The 23,647-nt window shown below is 32.7% G+C and overlaps 1 protein-coding gene across 2 annotated transcripts in view; it reads left to right on the top strand.

Moving 5' to 3' along the window:
• Nucleotides 1–23,647, top strand: part of Sema1b (Semaphorin 1b) — a 467,015-nt gene that overhangs the window by 421,058 nt on the left and 22,310 nt on the right. For both annotated transcript variants that reach the window (XM_085947394.1, XM_085947395.1), the window contains 2 exons: nucleotides 7,602–7,698; nucleotides 16,361–16,409. In XM_085947394.1, coding sequence (XP_085803520.1) covers nucleotides 7,602–7,698; nucleotides 16,361–16,409 — 146 coding nt within the window. The remainder of the gene's footprint in view (nucleotides 1–7,601; nucleotides 7,699–16,360; nucleotides 16,410–23,647) is intronic.

Below are 23,647 nucleotides of genomic sequence, written 5' to 3'. Positions count from 1 at the left end.
TTACGTCGATAAAATTTTGCTTATTGTTTACTTTAAACTTTTATCTTTCTATTTTTTTCTATTGGATATTTTTTTTATGAACGGTAAGTACATCACGCTATATTTTCAATGTGTATTTAAAATCTGTTTTATTCGTCATTTTGTCAACTTTATCAGAAAATCTATGCTCCTGTTACGCATGTAATAAAATAGAATTTTGAATAAAATATTTTTTGGTGTCCGCATCACTCTGTGACAATGAAGCAATGACCAGTCACGTAAAACGTACAAGGTTGTTAGAATACTAGTACCTACCTATCATGAAAGCATGTTTTATAATAATGCAAGTGTTCCCAATAGCAATAATTCAACGTGAGCAAGATGAGACACGCACGCGGTTGGCGTTTTAACAATTACGTGCGTTTTGTGGTGATACGGTTCACTTATTCACCCACTTTAATCTATCCCAAGCTACTCTTTTTTATGTACTTATCACAAAGTTATCGATTCGTACTGCCGCTGAACGATACTCAGTATGCTGTATCCGTCTACTTGTGTTCACCGTATACTACTAGCATATCAAATATTTTTGATTAAATTTAACTCTAAAATCTTATAGAATCTGGTCCTAATATTAATACTCACTAAATTTCCATGTACGTCAAGATGATTGATTAAGTAAAATTGTTAAACAACATTGCTAGAGGAGAGGAATATCGCAGATGTCTAGAAAGATTCTGTAAGTTTATTATTATAGTTCATGATATAAAAACAGCCAAGAAAAAAACTGTAATACTCAAAATGGCATTAATGCACGTTCTTTTTATCAGCCTGTGTTGGATCCAATGTATTAGGGCTGCTAGGCGAATGGCCAACAACAACCATTAATCATATATGTATACATTTCAATATAAATATGCTCTTCTTAGAGGTGAAACGTGCAAATTTATTGATTCAAAGGTTGAAAAACATATGCGACGTGAATTCTTAATATGGATATCATATTCATACGCTTTTGAATTCTGAATTATGGCTTTTTGTTGTATATATTGAACCCAAACTGGAATAGGTTCAACGTATTGACGGGTTGACATCAAAATACTGGTTACAACGACACACATAAGTGCAGATAATTTTTTTTCATATTCTTCAAAAAAAAAACTTAGATTGTACGTGATTTTTACTAATTGTTTATCACGGACTCGGCCTGCAATCTCTTTGACACGGTAATTCATATTTCTCGTGGAAAACTTTCAGAGTCAAAACGTCCATAATGAATGACTTCGCCGAGTCGTACGAGAAATAAATCGCGCATAATGTAAATATGACAAGCAGGCCGCGATGCACAAAATGGCGCGAGCCGCACCACACAACTTTCCGGGATTTGCATCAGAAAGCTTTCCCGCTGCAGCAGAAGCAGAGCGCTCGTAAAAAGTTCGCGGCGCGACGTCGACGCCCCAACAAATTAAAATACTTGCGGCTGAATGCGATTTAATACGAAAAGTTTTCCCGCGGGATGCGAATACAATCGAGGTGGAATGCTCGACTTCGACTTCGAAATTACTGAGACGCAATAGGTCGCGATTCTCGAATATGACCGCTCCGCCGACTGCTGAAGCGACTTTATATTTTACTTTTACGAGAAAACTGAAATGTACAAAATAATAATATGTGTCAATTCTTGTATTCTTTTTTAATTGCGAAGAGTTCTAGTGACTAAATAAGGGCATACTCGAGGATTTGTCAACACAATTTAATATTCATTCTGTATTTTTCATTGTTTTACGGTGTTTAAAATTTGTTATCCGCTAACCTTACTTATTCTCTAATTGACACGGTATGATGGAGTAGTGATCCAGCTAGAGTAACCGTTGCTGATTGTGGGGTACGGGTTCGATCCCTATCTGGCGAAATTATATGTTGGGCATGGACTGAAGAGTCAATGTGTTGGGTGATGCCCATATACTCCCGTTGGAGGTAATTTATTAAACTAGGTACCTACTGCTGTTGAATTTAAAAAATGCAGTTTCTTGACATATAATACCATACTTACTTAATTGCTTTGAACACAATTAATTACCTACCACTGAATATTCTTGAAAAAAATAATTAATATTGATTTATAGTATTACACAGTATTGTTTATAAGTCACCTACTTTTAATATAAACATAACAGCTAATGCATGCTTTGCATGTTGGGTATATCGTGGAAAGATCACAAAATAGACAAATTGGTAAAAAAAAACAGATTAGAATTCGCGATGTGATAGTGGGTTGATAACCCAAAGGGCACTAAACGACCGCAGGGATGCCCTAAGATCCGTCGAATCGTCGGACACACTAAGTTCGGCGGATTATGTGGCAACGGAAAGCTAGGGACCGATAAAATAATATAAGCTATATGGAGACCTTCATCCAGCAGTGGATCGATCTGGGTGATGATTATGATCCCAGTTTAACTAATTTATTTGTATACCATTATAATGCAGTTCTACCAGATTAGTTTTTAATTTGTAGGTTATGTACCTAAGCTTATTTTTAATGTTTCTAATTTATATTACAATTTACATTACCATGTTCGATCCTACGAGGATCATAAATGGGCCTGCAGAGTAGAGTTTGTAATAAGCAGATTTTTGTTTTTTCTTAGTAGAATAATTAGACGTTGGTCACTTGCTCAACCAGACTCATCCTATTAGGTCCATACTTTAACTCCAAACACGCATTGTAAATTTGAAAGACCCGGAACTTTCGACACTGTAAGCTGACACGTTACCGCTCGACAATCGTAGTAGGTTATACAAATTTTAAATGAATGAAATCATGTGTTTTTTGTAGTACTTGCATCTTGCTAAATGCCCAGTTGTTATTAATCAAATTTCTATTGTAATATGAAAACTTATTCGTGTTAATAGTCCAAAGAGATCTCTATCAAAAGTTTTGCTCAAAAATCTCTCACGTTATGATTGTTATGAATATTAATAACGTAGTTAATAAAAGAAAATGAAAGTTGCTAAGTGTTACTTTGATTTAATTTTTACACTACCATTAATCATGTTTATTGAGAGAGTGAATACCGAATTCATTAATTCCGCTTTCGTTGGTCTAAAATGAATTATTGGAGCATAGATTCAATAATAAAGCTATTTCAATAGTGTAGAAGTATGTGTAGCCAAATTGTAGCATATTATTCACTATTATTTTTATGCTTACTATAATAAATTATTATGTAGGTATGAGACGATAGAAGATTATTTGTATATGATTATTTACTATATATATGTCAGGGATGGCGAATCTTTTTCCGTACGCGTGCCAAAATTTCCTAAATAATATTTAACTGTCCGACGTGCCAAGCAGTTTTTTATGGCGAAAATTTTTCTAAAAAAATAGTTAAGAATTCTATTAAAAAGGTAAAAAATTACAATTATTGAGTTATTGATATTCTATCTTTCACCGTATTTCTAGACGAAGGCATATCTTTTATTCTTTGAAAATATATTTTTCCTTGTTTTCAAATTACTCAAAGAGATCGTGGAAGCATTTAAACCACTCTTCTTTCATATTATATTCTCCATCACTGAGCGGTTTTCCATTTTTAGAGATTATGTTTGAGGTAAAATAACAAGCAGTTATTATATATGAATGACTGCCGATAAATAATTTCATAAGGTTTGTTGATTGTATATTTTTATGTTTAATTCCCCGATCCCAAGGACCGACCTATGCAATCGTATTCACATATCGTGTATCGTATATCACATTAAACATAATGATTATTCTTTAAAATGATTTCCCTGCAATTTTTTATACAATGCGATTCGTCATTATTTAAGCATGAATTTCGTCGTTTCCGTTTGCGCATCGATTGGTACATAAACATAATATGAAAAACCGAAGCAAATATCCATGGCTATGTCGTAATTATTTTTTAATATTACATATATATATAAGTGGGTAGATAAGTACTGAAGTTTATATTTATTTATTAAAACTTTTTTATACAAAAACATTTTTTAAATATATATAAAATAGTAATATTTTTTTCCTCGTCAAAATGAAACATACGCGTGCCATGCAAAATCATCTCGCGTGCCACTGGTGGCACGCGTGCCATAGGTTCGCTATCCCTGATATATGTACATATAATTTATTATACCTTTATTAAAGCAATGCTTTTAATACCATTGTTGTAAATACGACTCATACTAATACTCGTACTTAAGTACATAATATGTTTTAACTTTATTTAAGTAAATAATATCCACATATTATTTGACTAATTCAACTTCAATTTTTTTAATTTTTAAGTACGTTCTAATTATGATGAATTAATCTGATCCGTCATCATGTTTTTGTCCAATATAAACTACATTCAATTCATCGCTAATAAAGCATTATGTCCATTATATTTTTAATTGGCAACAAGATACTTAATTTTGAGATAGTGAATCCGAAATTTCTCTTTTTGTCTGGCTAGTTGGCGCCTGCCTCACTTTCTTAGCCCACTTCACTCGTAGATCAGCTCACTCTCGTCGCAATGATTCTCTCCCATACACAATGATTACAAACCGATATAACTCCATTTACATACAATAATTAGAATACTCTAAGATTAGTCGATTCGTCTCGTCGCTTGTCATCGTATTTGTATTTTTACTACTTAAATTATATTTGGACACGGCTAAACATTTTCAGTACCTATGTAGTAGTATGACATTTAGATGCATTACAATATTTGTATATTATACATATAATTGTGGAAAATGTTTATACGTGTATTATAATATAATATGTGCATTTATACCAGAACGTAAACCCGTTCTTAGAGCGATATACTCCACACGTTTTGATGGTAGTTTCATAAACACCAACAGCTCTGTAAAACACCTTACTAGAAACTGTAAAATTACCAACAACAACAAAATTCCCGTCATTCTCAGTGTAGTTTTTAATATATATCCAATTTCAATAGTTTGTCATTTAAAATACGTACGTGCGTAATCCATTCTGTCAATTGTAAATGTATTTAAATACAGTAATAAGTATAGGTATAAAATAATATGCATCTAATATAGAAAACATTTTTTAAGTCTATTAACTCGACACGTTTCGATGGTAGGTTTCTAAAACAAACAGTTCTGCAAAGCCTCATACCAGAAACTGTAAAGTCATCAACAAAACAAAATATAGTGTCATTCTAGTTTCCGATGTGACTTTCATCTTTTTCAATGTGGTCAGCACTTAGTGATAACAGTATAATATTGTGGGAATATAATATTCCCCTTTATCCAATCTTTCTAGGATGCTCCGTGTTTACGGCACATATAGACCGCGCACGTCACTTGTACTTGCATTATCTAAATTTTACCTACGTATTTAAGAAAAATAATTAGGGTAAGGTTGCTATGATTGGACCACTTAACTTTGTGATGGTGTAACTCATCAAATATTATTGATAAAATAAAACAAATTGTTCATTTCAATGTATTATTTACTTTATTATGTATACACTTAGGATCAGTCCAATAAAATTAACCATTTTCGAGATTTAACAGGAAAACCAAATTTTTGTTTGTTGCCGTCTTTGGACCACATGCTCCTTGATTGGACCACTAAGTTTCCATCATTGGACTTTGAAAAAATAATAATAATTTACACAAGTGGTCCAATCAAGGTGCTTTATAATAATATTTTATAAAAATGAAACAAAAGCATTCTCCGATTCTTCATGGGCTATCACAAATTCATAGTCAGAAAATACATCTTTATGCAGAGGATAAATGCCTGTCTTCAGAAAGCCATTTGCAGCCGTACCGACAGAAGCAGCCCTGGAATAGGCTTTTCCAAAGAGCATAGATATAGAGCATTTTTCGGTTTCATCTATGTAATAACTACTCAGCGGCTTATAAAATGACACATCAGTTTGTGGAATGTATATGCTGGAAGTGAAAGTATTACTACACCATATCTCTTCGCATATCTATTGCATCCTAGTTTTTGGTGTGGCTTGTGTGACCGTTCAGTTGAATACACGCCGAGCATCGTTAATGTCATGCATATCCATAGATGTCTGAAGTTTATCAAAAAAATCTTTAATTGTAGCTTGATTAAATCTGGTAGCTCTGTTGAGTGAAGTAGCTCTCGGTTGTCGTAGGCTCAAGTATGGACGTAGCTTCATAAACCCGTAATACCATTTCTTTCCTGCAATTCGCTTTTCTTTATTAAATCTATTTATATTAATTTGCTCAGCAAATTGAAATGCCAATCGCCTGACATCTACTGGAGTGATACCATACAAACAACTTTCAAGCTCGAGAATGTATTCGCAAAGCTCTGTCTCTAATAATTCTAATGGTAGGTCACCTTCGGAACCAACTATCTGAATTTCTTCTTTGACTTTTAGATTGCTTCCATCTAGTCTTCGTTTGGAACTCCAAACATTCGACTTGCCTTGTTCAAACCTACTTCTTTTTTCCTTAATGCCTGTAATGCCAATGACATGCTGGGCTCATTCCAGGTATAGTATTACCTCTCTTCGCCATTATGGAATGCAAAAAGAATATAATGTGAAAAATGTTATAAAATCGTTCCCATGATTGGACCGGTCCAATGGTAGAGGTTACCCATGGTCCAATGATAGCAACTACGGGTGCTGTCACAAAAACAAGTTTCACAAAAAAACCAAAGTATTAGCGTAACAACTATTAACATAGTTGCAAAAAGTAATAAATTACCTAACATAATTGATGTAAGTACAACCAAATATAGTTAATAGAATCATACTTACATTCGTTTTAGTTTTACTTGATTGTTATATTTTATGCACGATGAATACACCAACGAACGTGACTCATTTACCACATCCAAGACGAGACTGAAAGAAGAGAGGCGCGGAAGAGGCATGGAAAGCTTGCTTTGTGAGGTCACTGATGGTTTCTAACGTCTTTTATTTCTGATATACCTACGTGGTCCAATGAAAGCACTGGTCCAATGATCGCAACCTTCCCCTAAACATATTTTGTGAAAGATAGAGAATCTGTTTATAATAATTAAAACGTATCATTAGTGTAATACTATAATTGGTATAATAATACTATGTGAATTATTGATGATTTATGACTTTCATTAGCGTTTGTTAATACACTTTTTTTACTTCTTGGATTCCTTTCGAAAATACTAAGTAACAAAAGTGCATTGTTTTGATAATTGGGATAAAAGAACTAATAATAATATTTCTGTTTTTTTCATCTATATGGTAAATACCGGTGTTTTAAGACATTATTAGCGTTAATCGTATATTGTGGTAATCTATTTCAAATGCTATTGTACCACAATAACTGTGATTTTCAATATAATAATATGAAAGAATAGGAAAATCACACGTTCCGGTTTAATTTAATTTTACTGTGAGAAAATCACCACAGTTAGCGCCAATTCCGTTCAACTGAATGTTAATTAAAACTTAACTACTGAATTATTGTGATAGACTTTAAATGAATTCTCTAAAATAAAAAAAATCGTCGAATGTGATACAAATTTCAATTGGCACTTACTTAGTTGTAGGTATGTATCTGTTTTAATATAAAGGTTTTTCATATGTTATTTTTTTCTTTTTCAGGAGACGATCAGTCGGACCAATTTCCCAGTAACTCGAGCGTCAAAAACTTCTTTAGATTATTGGACAAGGCTAACTACTCAATACTTATTGGTGCTAGGTATGTTATTTTTTCATACACATTTTTTAAAGTGTGTCGCTATATTTCAAAACCCGCTATAACACTTTTTTGAAATAATTAAGATATATATATATATATATCGTTGGATTCGTTATTAAAATCTCTACATGAAAATTTTATCGCCTCGTTCAAAAGCCACTACGATTAACTGTCATTTATGAAACAAAATCAATGTGTCTATCAAATCCCGCTATAACACTACTGAAACATTCAAAAACCTTTTTAGTTCAAAAAGTTTTTATTGATTTTCTCAACATAATGAAAAAGTGTTATATCGTCCTTTGAAACTCAGCGACACAAGTATACCATTAACATTACGAATATCATACTAAATCGTTGACTTCATATTGTAATCATAGATTGAACTAAACACTTCAGATTATTTACTTACGAGTAATGTCTTATTACGTTATTTTATGTTAAGCAGTAAGAAACTTATAATTTGTATTCATTTTATATTGACCGTGTGTGAATGTGTATAATTCTATTAAATAGTGCCTGATAAAGTGATAGCAATGGCAAGGTCGGGCCGAATAGTATAAAACTTATATAAATTATAATTTAAATATGAATTCCAAGAATGGATGGTGTTCATATTTATTATTCATATATATTATCTATCATATTAGCAGTTATACTATAATATAAAAAAAACGTAATCTTTTTAATGACTGTTTTATCGTAATGGTGTTTACGCTCGTTCGTAGGTATGGTTTTTTTTTATATACCTATGACAAGCATCGACCTAATAACACCTAAGTACAACAAAATCGTGCGTTGACTCCTCGGGATAAACCTGAATTTCCAGCAAGAAAAAATAGGTCGTGATTTAGCTTTTAGAAGGCATTTTCCAAGCATTTTCATTTATTTTTAACATAGCGCGACCCTCTTGTGAATTAGTTTTCTGAAATAAGTCGATAATTTTTTCACCTGTTTTTCCTATTTTGTATATTTCAGTAGTTGGGTAATTATTGACAAACAAATTATATAACCTGAAATACCTACGTATTTATAATGCATTCTGTGAGATATGTAAATTAAAATGAATTATTGAACTCAGATTTTTTAAATATCCCACATAATAATGTAGAAGAAGGTTGTAATGAAATTCTGATGTTATTACAGACCTATTTAGATATGTTGAATATAATTTGTATTTAATGAGAAGTCATTTGATTGAATTCAGAAGTTTATTATTACATGCCTTTTTGGCAGTAAAATTCTTAACCCGACTGTTTTCAGTTATTAGAAACAATGCGATGTTGGACATACCTACCTAATTAGTAATTTATTTTTAGAGAATAGGGAAATTAGAATGCAAAAAACTGTTACCTAAATCCATTTTATATTTATATAGTACTATCACGATAAAAACATTGTTAAAAAAATACGTAAGCAAACAAAATCACAAAACCAGTCACAGTGTAACTGGTAATGTGCCTATTCACTCTCCGGTTTGATCTGGTGTATAGCTAAATTTCCTCCAGGTTCCATGAGTGCTTCGTAGTCTGAATCTCGTCACACTCGCAAAATACCATCCGCTAATGCATAATATAAACTATAAAGCATAACCACATCTAGAATGCGCACGCCGGATTCGGTTCAAGCACATGCTATATTTACGTGGAAGCCTAAAGCCAGGAAGCTCAGTAGATTTGCAATTCGACGGGATTTCCTTACGCCCGATCCTTGCCTGTTTCATCCTCCTGCTAGCTCTCGTTATAAAACACATTCTCTCCTGCAAATCCAATTACACTGTATTACATTAGCGCATAAAGAAAAACTTCTTAATATGACTATTTTATAAATTATTGTACACACACAAGTTGACAACGTCATAAAAACGGCAAGTTGGTTCGACCTACAGTTAATTAAATCTCGTAAAATATGAATTATAATGATGATGTTGCCATTTAATTTCTCTCTGGACGTAGATACTAAGCACACATGGTCATTAATAATTTATGGTATAATAAATTAAGATTATTATAATAAATTAAATATATTATGAGGTTGTCAACTTTTCTCTATGTGAACACGTCTTAAAGATACCTACTTTACAATGGTTCATTATTTTCTGATTCAGTGAAACCCTTTTAGCGCGGTAAGAATAAAGTTTCTATTCCGGACCATTATTATTGTTACAAACGTCAAAGAGGAGTAGTTGCAACAAAAATGGCGAAATACGTCGCTTTTGTTGGCGTCGCGTTTTGAGTATAATTTCTCCACCGTGGCTCGCATTTGAATTTGCATTCGCCTTTATGCTCCGCCCCGCTTCCCGTTGCAACTGCCGCCTGGTCTTTAGTCCACGGCATAAATGCAATGCTATATTGCGCATACAAATAACATCGCTCCCGGTGGACAATTGCGACATAAAGATGCAGCCCCGCCGACAGAGCCGCAATTAGAAAGACGCTATTCTCTTAGTTAAACAGACTTGTTTATTTTCAACGTGAAAGCATAAAACATGGGGTATATTATATTATTATCTATTTGGATTTACACCACGATTTTGGAATTGACAATGTATCTGTATATGGTATCTATCAAGAGGTGATTAAATTTAACGATTTATTATTAGTGGGGAAGTTCATTTTCAACTCAAAGGTTATCATTCCTTTTTCGATAGATCTTTTCCTCAAAATAAATCGTGGAGGCACCCATTTTAGGTCTACTGGTTGTTGAATATAAAATAATGTATACGAGTGTGATCTTCAAACATTGGTTTATTTCACGTCTTCAACAATAGAATATTCATAACAGTCAATTGTGTATTTTACTATCAAATCTTGTCGAATGATACCAACATGTCCTGATTGTTCGTTATAAATATTAAGTTGGTCACGTATATTACTTGTATATTCATAATTCGCGGTCTTCGTAGCCTTGTGCATAAGGCCAGTGCCTTTCATCCGGGGACTCCGGGATCGATCCGGTGAGGTCACAATATATGTACTATGTAGGTGCATAATGTATGATTCTCACCGACCATCCTGGGTTTTTGATTGTTTCACTTCTACAACTTACATTACTTTTTCTCTACACACAAAAATTTTGCCTTATGGCCTTAAGTAGTGTTAAAATAAATAGATTATAATACATATTATATTGTATTTTCCTATTAATTAATAATAATTCACTTTTCGGTCCCACGAATAAGAAGCGTTGTGTTGTGTTGTGTGAGTAAGTAATCAATATTTAATAATTCACGATTAAAATGTTAATTTATATAATTGGACAATATATCTATATTATTATTATATATCTATCTTAAATTATTATATATCTATATATATATAATAATTTATCACTAAAACTAACATTTTTCATTAATATGTAGCTCAAAATAGTGAACTCTCGATGGCGTTACTTTTAATTCTACACAACTCATTAAATTTAATAATGTGTGAGCTTTTTTAATTAATATATCTAATATTTATTATACATGACACATCCATTGATTAATAAAAGCCTTCTTTTTAATGTGCATTAACAATGTGAATCCCATTTAATTAATATTTCGTGAATGTATTATTTTTCTTCTTCGATGGTGCTACAGCTCAAGTCGAGCCCTGGCCTCCTCCACCGCCGTCCTCCAGCCGGAACGGTCCTCCGCACGTCTTTTCTAGTTCCTGATTTTTAGCAGCTGGTTGGCATCTTTTGTAATGTTATCACCCCATCGTGTGCGTGGCTTTCCCACTGGCCTTTTCCCCCTGGATTTCCTTCGAAGATCTTCGAATGTATTATTCAGTAGTGTGAAATAATTTGAATAATAAAATTTAATTATACTTTATAACGTCTGTAAATCCGTATTAACTCACAATTCGCAATAGATGATATAGTAGATAAAATTAATTTCCTGTTATATTTACTGCGTTCACCCCATGCCGAGAAAACACACTGCATTCTACATTAAATAAAATAATGGCTTTGCTTCAAAGCAATATGCACAACAATAAAGTTTGTGGCCGGAATAAAACGTTTGAATCTCAAATGCGTGTCCACTTTTGCGACTTCCCCGGTCGCCACCTTGCCCGCGTCTCTTCTATGAAAATATTTAATACTCCGCATTTTTATATTCATGGTAATATTATTCATGGCGGAAAAGGTCTGCGATTTTTTCCCCTGCGCGTCATAATTGAAGAGGTGTATTTCTGAACTTTCATGCAAAGGAAATTTTTCTCATAATACACTCACATAGCGAATTTTAAACCGAGCGAATTCCTAAATTACTAACTAATTTTTCACGTTTTAAACATAAGTACATATTTGAAATATCCTAGAAAAAAATTAGGACAAGTGGAGTGGAACCTCACATTTTTTCACTGTCCTAGTGAATCTCTTGGTCTTCGCTAAGACCAAGGTCGTAGGCACTTGATTGCGAATTACTATGGTAGTGCTAGTTATTGATAACAGTTTACAATACCTATTGCATTCGAATTATGAGCCATAACTATCACTACCATCGACGTTTACAGTTTCGTGTCACGACCTGACTATAATGTGCCTTTCCAAGTAAAAATGAAGGAAATTTACAAGCAAAAGATCGTAAGTATATGACACCCGGCTTGAGCCGGTGCCGTGACAACGCACGGAAAATAATTAGCTATAACAGGCTTAATTTTTTTCATTATAAATCTACCCGTACTCTCAAATATAAGATAATAGCACTGGCACCTAAGACGTGTAGATTGTCTATTATAAATTTAATATACCCTCTTCAAACGAGATTACCTCAGTCTCAAACCTACTGTATGTCTTGAATACTTAATAATAAATACACTTTGATATTGCTTCTTCATGCCGTACTTTTTTAACGAATTAATTGGTTGCCAGCTATGTCATTAAGTAGGTACAACTAACTTCTCAGTTGTATTTCGTCCACTGCTGGATAAGGCATCTCCTCATTTGCATCACTGCCATCTGTGCGTCGCCATTATTTCCTATGTTCTTCTTCACTTGTGGCTCCACGAATGTGGCTTGCCCATATCCAGTTTAATATATAGAAAATACAATATTGCAAACTTTTAGTATTACCAATTAAACAACGTAAAAACTCTATTGTCCAGCAACAAGAAATCCGTGATAACAGGAAGTCGCTGTAGTCCCGTGTAGAAGACTTCTCAGTGACGTACCTGTCATGGCGGCAACGCGTGCTAGAGGCGTGTTTAAATAATGTATTGGCTCTCCTTTTAGATGCAACTCCTTTTCTTCTTCGTTATAAATCAAAAGTTTACTCATAATAATTCTAACATCACTCCTGATCGTTTTGGATATATAATATAATAATTATACTGTCCGCATTTCTGAGCGTCGATATTCTAAGCAAATTGCACTCGTATATTGGCTGCATTTTCAAAAATGTTTAAGTATCTTACACGCATGATTAAAACGAACTGATTCAAATCGGCTACTTTCCCAATAATTAAAATAATATATTTTTCATTGCCAAAAATTCATTTAATTTTTGGATAATTTGCACAAAAAATCAATATGCTGAATAATATAATATGTTGGAAATTTTCATAAAATTTAAAAAATGCATTTTTGTTTGTTTAACTGAATTCTAAAATATTTTTGGCATGAACATTTTTTGACCAAATCTGAAAACAGCCGTGACTGTTAGCAGTCTATTGGAAAAAGTTACACCAAGTAGTCGTATATATTTAAACTATATGTTTAAATAAGTTTAGAATAGTACTTTTATATAAGTATAATAATAATAAGGTAATCAGTTTGGTTTAATCAAGTTTGTGAATTACACGATTTCGCCAAAACAGTAACCAATCGAGAACAATCTCCTTAATAATTGACACATTGAGCTTTATTTCTCGTGAGCAAACTACCGTAGCAATATTTAATACATGCAACATAAAAAAACCATTGGCTCATTCTCTTTGGCTATATTTCGTCTATAATTCAAGCAAATATGACTACCTCTAGATATATAAAGAGTAGATGTCTTAAGTATTGCCCCCGCTTAAGTAACCTATGCACGAATAAGTAGCGACACGTCTTGCAAACAATCCTCGCTGATTGACGAGTTGCAAAGCTTCACTAATCGCTGCAGTGGAGACCAGCCGTCGAGATATTTTGTTTCTTTGTTGTGTCTGTGGCAAAAAATACATTCCTTGAGCAGAATCTTCACGCGGGAGACAGGGATGATCATCTTTTTAATTGCGTATTTAAACAATACATTTAATATACATATTTATTATGTATTAGCTTGGACACTAGTTGCATAATATTACCTGTCTATGATTTTTAAAAATTGACTATGAATAGAAGTAGTCTTATATGTCATTTCTATAACATTTAAAATTATTTTGCAAACTCATGAATCATCCCAGTTGTTATTTTCGTACTAACGCAAAATGGCTGCCATTTTTTTTATGTTCACTGTGATTATTTACTCGAATGCTGTTATAAACGGTTTTACAAACATTTTACAACTAAATAATAATGCATGAGTGGTATTGGCTAGTTATCTACTCATCGTGATTGATTATCTTTTTATACGCACTGTAAATTGGTAAATAAATGTAATAGCAATACTGTGAAGTTACCTGCAAATTAACCTGCAATGCGAAGTCTTTACATTTGTAGCTAACTTAATCAGTTGACCAGTGTTGTTTTATTTTGCTTCAATTTCGTACATTTACACTTCATCTCTATAAAAGAAGTTTTTTTCAAGATCTTTTACCATTATCGAGTTAATTTAAATTTCATACCTACATTAATATTAAATTTTTACATGTTTCAATGATTACTGACAAACTATGGTTAACGAAATATATTGTTATAAATACCTACAATTGAAATTATAATTTGGTACTCTGAAGTAAATAGAGACAAATTTATTTGCGTAAGCCAATAAAATACAACGATCACAACAATCTTGAACAACTGTCTAAATTATTTATTTAAATACTGAGATTGCCTAATGTAATTAATTATATAGATTAGTTATTAAAACAAATACGATGCATACGTTTTCAAGAACGAATAAATGAACAAGTTTTGTCGAAATGATCAGCGTTAACTAGTGATTCGTATTATGTTTCAGTGCCTAGCCCAATCCCAATTTAATAATTACATAAAATTTTCAGACAGTATTTTTTACTACGACATTAATTATTTGACAAAGTTTTGCTTTTATATTGGGGACTGTAAATTTTCTATGTAATGTAGAAAAAGATGCACAAAAATCACGTATGTACAAAATCTCGTTTCTCATTCGCAATTCTCTAATATACTCTAATTTACTATAATATACGCAATACTGTATAACTAAAAATACAACTATTTGTTTATACTAACAATTTATAGAAAACAATAATTATTTTTAAAGACATAAAAACTAATTAAATACAATATTCTAATACGATTGTATGTTCAAAAATGAATCAATTACATTTATCAGCCTCACAGAATATACCAATATAAAATTAGTTCTAAATATTGCAATATTAACATTAAACATATCGACTGTCACACTCTTAAATCTTTTGAGTATTCGTTGAATAGCAAATATTATATTTCAATGTTAAGAGACCAATCAAAATCGATACTAATTAATTATGTGCAATAAGTATTGTATAATATTATGTTAGTTATTTTTATTAATAAAAAAAATCAACAAATATCTCATTATATTCTGTATGCATAGCCCACCCTAACTAGATATTACTTTGAGTAACGTAGGCCTCGGTGCGGAAAAGCCGGCGCAAGAAGTTTTGTCAGCGCGCCAAGACGCGCCGCGACGTCGATATCGTGCACCAGACACGGGCGTCGCTTTCCCCGTCGAGCTCTTACTTGTTACATCAGCTGCCAAATGGCAAATAGCACTGCATCATCGTCTCGGATTCTTCTTAGCTCGGGATATTACCAAGTGGGTCTCGCGGCAGACGCTGTCTGCGATTTAGCGCGATATCCTGTTTGCCAACTGTTCTTGATGCGATGATTTGATTTCAATTAGATTCATTATTACAATATGCGAGATATTGCAATGATTAATGAATATTTCTGTTCCATATATTTTGTTATGCTGTTATACATTACCGCTACCCACATATTATTATTGTGTTCCTACATTTTTTTTCTGTAAAGATTGGATTATATTAATGATCATAAATGTAAACTATTTGATGTAGTGCATAAAGCCAGCTACATACTACTCATGTGTACTAGTACACTCACGTGAACTAGAGCGGTGTAATAATACTTGTGCATGCATTTATCAATACTTACCATTTAAGAGTTCCTTTTTTAAATATTCTTTTTCATGTGTTTATATTTTCAACTTTCGTAGTTTTTTTACCCGAACATCAAATATATGTATGTTAATTGCTTTTATTAGCTTTTCGTTAGAATAATTACTATATTACATATATGTACAGATTACACCAACACTCATGATAAGGTCTTCATCCAATCATTTATTTCTGACTTTGAAGTCAAGAATTCTTTTTTATATTTAAATCGGAGTTTCCCGTTGAATTGAATATGTATGTTTCTCAAACATAATGCACATGCCTACCTATTTGTATTTAATTGTATAGATATTTTTTTTTAAATATTAACTCAGAATTGTGTTACTTACCTACTTTTGTACTAAATATTGTCTTTTTTTTTTTTACAGAAATCGGATCTACAATCTCAGCCTATATGACCTGAAAGATACTAACCAGGTATGTCTGATATTATTATACTTATCGTATATTTCCATGTCTCACAGAGGTACTATATATATATAATCATGTGCCTATACCTATATATATATATATATATGTATAAAAACGCCCTAGATATGGAATACCTCAATTTAATTTTATTTGTTAATCTACAAAATTTATCACAACAAAACAATTCTATTTCCTTAGATACGGTCACAAAATGTTTTTAGGTACTGCATTAGTTGGTAGCATACTAATTCTCAAGGCATTTTCCTCGTCTGTATTTTTCATCCACTTTGCATATTATCTTGTTCAGCGAAAATGGCGCAAAAAGTGGATTTCCTTATCACGGGACGGTATCCTTTTTTCTCAAGGCGACGCTAAATAAAACAGCCGAAATGATTCGTGAAATTCCGTAAATTGTCGTTTTGACGTGATGTTCCGGATGTCCCTCACGTACAAAATAGCCAGACATGAATAAGCGGATTTTTCAAACCGTTGGATCCTCATACTGAATAACTCCATTTAGCTATCAGAACATTACAGCAGTTTAGCAATGAATTGTTATGCATAATTATTGAACCATAGACTATACCTACCCAGTATAGTATTAGCTTAATTAAAAGAGCATTACATTGTAACTGAATATGTATATGTGATAAATACAATATCTGTTTATAATTATAATACCCCTACACTCTGATGATGCTAGGCAGATACGCTAAGCTATGTTGTTACATTGTAACATTGTCATTTTCTTACTGAATAAAATATGTTATTATAACAGTAAAAGTCAGATTTAATTAAGTAGATTATTTTCTTTTTTCTTTTCTTTCTTTTTAGTTTCTTCAATTATTGCCCACCGATAACTACGTATATTAGTAGTTTCATGATTTTGCTTCAATAATTCCGTATATTTGTCAAAAATTACATGTATGCTTCGTGATAACCAAATATTATACTAGATAGATGTCGATAGTATCGCGGCGATTCGTAATACACATACGGTTTTATAAATCCAATTAATCTGCATTAATGTGATAGTTGAGTATTTATTATGTTGAATGATCGTAATTTTAAAAGAATCAAGGAGAGCATTGATTAATTGTTCAATTAGGAGTCTTCGCCAATTGTCGCATTCATCCATTAAGAATATATAATTGAGAATATCGTTTTGTGTTAGCATTAAACTGTCTTAGAAAATTCGCCTGTGTGTACCTAATACCTTAAAAGTGAGAAAAGATCGCGATATCGCGTCTGTGTGGTGTAAATCTCAAGATTTAGTTGTAGCGACTTGGCATGGTACATTAACGTTTTCTTTCTCATGAATATTTATCGTGTATCAACTGCGATATATCAGCACTTATTTACTTGAGCTTTGGTTGAGGCTGCAACACGCCACTGTACACGACTTAACTGTGATTTGCATTGTATTTTTGTCCTTTCAGATACATAATATGTATTTATTTTAAACCACAAACTTCGACTGTTACATTATTGCAATATTTATAATAAAAAAATTAACCCACTCTTACTAAATATATAAATGAATTTAGTAAGGTGTCGACCGATATGAAAATTATGGTCTGAATAAATCTGTGTGAAAAAGGAAAAGGGCGATTAGTCTTCAAATTGAAAAAATTGAGTGGAATATGCCAAATTATCCATAATATATATGCATAAATGAGAAAAGGATAACTCGTAATAACGCCTGTAAATTAGTAAATTCTACAAAAAACATTTCCTATACTTACAATTTTTTTGCAGAAATTATTCTTTTGGATTTCCTAAAAGGTAGTGACATTAGACTTACTTATCGCCTTTTTCTTTTAGCATGCATAACTAACTATATCTTTCTTATTCTTTATTAATTTATATAGTACTACGAATCTTGTCGAGTTTTAATGCATTTAACATGTTGTGAGTATCCTCTGCACATTCTCACAAGACGCAATATAGGTATATTGTACACCGACAAGATTTGTCACACTTTGACACAGCATGCATCACGCAGTTGTAAGATAGCAGGGGAAAAACCAATCTTCAATTGTACTAGTTTTATGTACCTATATGGTTACTCAATTATTAGATTTTATTTAGTTTTATAATAATATTCTATAGTGATTTCGAGCTTTAAATTTGTCATAGTTTATTGGTAATTATACCTACGCGACAAAATTCTAGGATGGACAGGAGGGTGTACGGCTTCTTTAATACAATGAAGTAAAGCTGAGTTATCAAATGCTTGAGAACATTTTTTCACTGTATTATAAAATAATATAATGCCGGTCGTAATTTTTAAACATTCTAATCCTCCCCCGGTTCGAATCCCGGATCTGGCAAAAATTCACATGTTTTTCAATGTGCGTTTAGACTCAGAGTATGGACCTAATTGATTGAGCAAGTGGCCTGCGTCCATTGAAGATGGACGTATTATCCACTGTGCCGTTAGTCGTGGTCGCACAAACAAAAGAGCAAGTGGAATTGAGGCATGAGATACGAGCTGAAATTAAGTGACATAATGAAAAATAGTTCCAACATTTATCGAAAAATTCAAACATGGCAAACTACGATTCTAAATTAACAATTTCATCGTTTACAAATGAGCATTGTTTTACACTAACTGATAAGATAATCATGCCAAATGAATCATGATAAAGTAAATAGGTATGTAGGTATCTAACGGATATCCGTCACAATATGTAAATAGATTGTTAAATGAGTTTTAGTGGTCAACCTAGTCACATTGCGCAGATAAAATAATCGATTGATTGTATTCTCACCCGGTTCAAATAAATACAATGTTTTATTATTTGTAGAGGAAAACAAATATTGAATCAGGAAGTGGTGTGTTTGGATTTACATAAAAGTAAGAAAACATACAGTTATATATAACTAATTAATATTGTAACGATTTGAGACACCGGGGAGTTGGTGCATAAGCTTAAAATGTTTACGACGAAAGGTTCAATTAGACTTTCGATCGTTCCAACTCTCACGGCTTATTTTTAGATTGGTAACATTTCCGAGCACATATGTACTTATTATATGCTCACATCCGTAAAATATATTTTATGCATTTGAGAAGTTCACTGCTTACGGTAGCAGAGAGAGAGACAGAGTAGGTTTTACAAGTGCGATCTTGAAGATGTGTGAAGAGTTATATTTGAACGTCCATTCAGCGTTTGTCTGCCCAGAGGTCGGCAACTGATTGGTTTTATTGCTTGTTACCAACTCATGAAAGATTAATTAACAGCAATATAATTTAGATATATCAATGAACCGATATTGACACTGGGACTATTACAAAACAACATGTGTTGAGTAGGAAGAAGAGACCTTTTGTTTACTGCTTGAGATCTGATGAAATAAACTTACTAAACTAGATACAATGTTTTCAACCATTTTGCTACTAAATATTTTGTATTAGCCTTGTTTACCTCATGCACTTTGAAGTTAATGATCCCCTCCCCACCAAACCACAACCAGTCTTAATCAGGCGTATCACGAAACTCTACATTTGCTGTGAAGCACCAGTATTTTTTTATGCTTGATAATTCTCAGGTGCAGTTTTTCTCTCGGTAATTTCTCTTCTTCGTTCTGCGTTAAGCACCATATTTCGCTACACACTGTAAATAGTATTATTATGGTGTTATATTATATCAAAAGTATGCTCGTTCAACTCTAGCAGTCGCGTAAAGATTTTCGTGCTTTTTTTCAGCCACTGAGCAGATTTTGACTTCTGACTTGTTTTGTATGTTTAGGGTATATCTAAAATATGTATGCAGAAGTATCCATCCCACCATGTATGTATACCACCATACACGGTGGCCTTAACACAACATGTTCTGTGGAAGCTGGTTACCAGTGACGGCTTTAGGTACTCATTTTGAGGCCCAAACGATAAGAAATAAAACAAAAACAATAAATTACAACTACTACCATCGTACTTAATAAAAATAATTACAAGATAAAAAGAACTTTTTATATACAACGTTTTTAAATTTTCTGTTGAATCATATAAACTTGAGCACGATCAAAAAAAACTGTACTTGATAGAAATACTGAATAATGAAATGTCATTACATATTGATTTCCATAGTACATAACGCACGTATATATTATTAATAATTTAGTTGCTAGGACCCCCTAGCAAACAATAATGGTATCGAAATAACTTTTCATACAAAACAGAATTAACTAAAAATGAATTCAATTCTACTTAAAGATGGCTAAAAGTATTTTAAAAATGCATTGGCATCGTGTTCTGATATATTCTAAAAGTTTGAAATGTCTCTCTAGTCGGGAAGTTAGTTAAAAATCGATTGCAAGGTTTGTACCGGACCAACAACCACCGGACTAATTAGAATACGACCTAAGAAAAACGTTGTAATATCAATGCATATGTCACGTTATTGACTCCTTTGTTGTATGCGCTTTGTATAATATGTTATGCGCAATCTATGAGACACGCGCATGTTTTTAATATTCCTGTGTAATTTAATTATTTTATGACTGGTGTGAACTGTTTCGAGAGCCCTTTTTAATATTCTAACAAATCGATTGAAAATCCTCTTTGCCAGTTAAAATACATTTTATAATCAGACACTGTCAAATGAGTATTCAATAAAAAGTTTAAAATATTTAGTATCTATTCAATCGTGTTTTTTGTTGCGCCTTAAATAATTAATTGTACCAGATTAGTACCATTATCGAATCACCGCTTTTCCACTGTATTTTTACTTGTACACTATCGTATAAGTACAGTGAAATCATTTTATATTTGTGTATGTGAGTGAAATCAGTGCTTCTTTCCGTTTGCTCCCAAGTGAATGCCAAGTGTAATATTCATCGGCGCAAAATGATTGCAGGAGAGAATTTCAGTGTAGCGATACAAATAATACAAAATCATTTGTGCAAATTTCAATCCCTGAACGAGAAAGAGGAGAACTCGCCGAGTAAACATTTTCCAAGTTGGCGCAGTAAATACACATTTCCCCCGGCGACGCCTTGTCGTCTCTCTCCACTCCACTCCACTCTTGTTTCTACTTTTTAAAAGTGCACAACTTTTGTTCTGTAAACAATTTATTGTTTGCCTTATAAAATCTAATCAACGACTTCCTATTGTGTATTTCAAACGTGCACATAATTGCATTTGTATTATAAATCATTTTATTTGTAAAACCATATATCCATACTATGACGTGACATTATATACACCCAGTACATTTGTAACGAAAAAACTACAAATAGGGAGGTGCTTACTATACCCAACTATACCTAAGTACTTGTTAATTAATAGTGCTGACACTTTTAAAAATAGTTGTTTTGGTATGCGCTTAATGCTGCAGATACCTACTGCGTATCGTCGTATATGCACGCACTGATACCAACAGGTACTCGCATAGCATTTACTGCTTAGATATAATATAACAGGACTGCTTAATCTGCAAACCGGCTAACTCCATTTGGGAAAATTGTTCAGGAAGGAGAAAAAAATTAAAAATTTAAATATCGAGCGGAATTTAACAATTCGAAAACCTGCACCTTCCTGCACAGTTACGTAGGCTGTTTTGTGTGAATAACGATAACGCATTTATTTATAGGTTTAGGAGTTTGAAATTTTGTGTGAGGATAGAAAACATACATCAATAAAATGGCATCAAAATCTCATTTTTGGTCTAAAGTGCAGTTGGCTGGTTTGCAGATTAACCAGTCTGTCACTGTTCAACTTCCGAGTGGGTAGAAATTTGTCATATTTTTCCTTTTCATTAAATTACCACGAATCTATTTAGTGCCAATAATTGTCGTTTCCTCTGCTTTTATGGTACAGCGAACGAATACCAGTCAATCCTCATAGAGTGCAACATGCTATCCGTATCCATAAATATAACGAAAAACAACCATAATAATTTTCTTATATTGATATTTCACTTTTCCCCCGTTTTTCAATTTGGTCATTATTTTAAGTCTCTTTATAAACCAAACTTTTTTCAGTATACATATGAATTATTTATGTCTGTTGAAATAATCTTTGACGAAACTTTAGCATACTGTACCTACTTTGATAATAATTAGTTGACGTAGTGGAAAATATTAGGTATCCGGTTGATTAACCCGGTATAGCAGTGGCGTGCAAGTTGGTCAATTAACTTACATACATATTCCGCAATACACACACACGCGCGTGCTCGCTCCTGTTCCCAATTAACTTGGCGGGAAATCATTTTGTAGACATTAGCAGGCCGGTGTAACTTCTGATCGCGCGACCCGGGTATTTTATGGAGCCGAGATTTCACAAGGTGCGCCCCTGCGCGGAAAATAACTGAGAAAACTGTTGCACATGATATATTATTCACTAACTACTCAAGTCTTAAGCTTTGTTGCATATTATATTCTTATGGCAAACAATCTAAAACGTGTCAATTCAACGTTTTAATAAAATTCTTAGTACCCATGTGTCCAATTTTCTTATTATGTATTCGAATTTCGAATAATTTAGTTGTACATTTATATCAAGGTTTAAAGCGGCGAATTTATATTGAAACTGCAATTCTACTGTATTCCACTAATGACTGAGTCGTTTAATATTTGAATTTAGAATGATTTTAATATTAAGGCTATACTATACCTCAGTTGAGGCATGGTCTAAAAAGATCGTGACTAGGCGATGCGCGGAATGCGGGTCGCGGGTGCAAATGACGGAAGCCGAACGAAATATAATTTGTCATAAAAGTTCAACATGCGTCCTTTTTATGTTATGTTTATTATTATATTCGTAATAATAATAGTATATTCATTGACATGTTTTCTTTTTTTAAGTACATACGTAAAATTTTTTAGTCATCTTTACACGATTTAAGAATATTTTCATCCGACGCCATGACAAAACGAATCGACGTGCAGACGCCTCGACTATCGCTCTCCGAATGACAACGCGGCCGTAATTTCGTTCTACATACAGTTGAAAATTATTTGCCGTTTCACTTATGTACGCTCTTAATTTGTTAGCGACATTTGTTATAAATATCAGCCAATATTCTTTTAATAAGAGAATATCTTACACACATAAGTATTATGATGTTTAGTATTTGCGGTTATATTGTTAATATTACTTTGAGTATTAGAAAAATGTATAACATAGAATTTTTGTTATTCGTCTGAATTTCACGTATCTGAACTTGAACCCTCTGTCAATGTAATATGATTGATAGTCGAATTGGCAATGTGTTTACTAACTACATTCTACTGTC

The sequence above is a fragment of the Rhyacophila brunnea genome, unplaced genomic scaffold, assembly GCF_057557595.1.
Source record: "Rhyacophila brunnea isolate RB1 unplaced genomic scaffold, BYU_Rbru_1.0 scaffold_2, whole genome shotgun sequence".
NCBI classification, from domain to species: Eukaryota; Metazoa; Arthropoda; class Insecta; order Trichoptera; family Rhyacophilidae; genus Rhyacophila; species Rhyacophila brunnea.
This window is presented reverse-complemented; position numbering and strand designations above follow the sequence as displayed.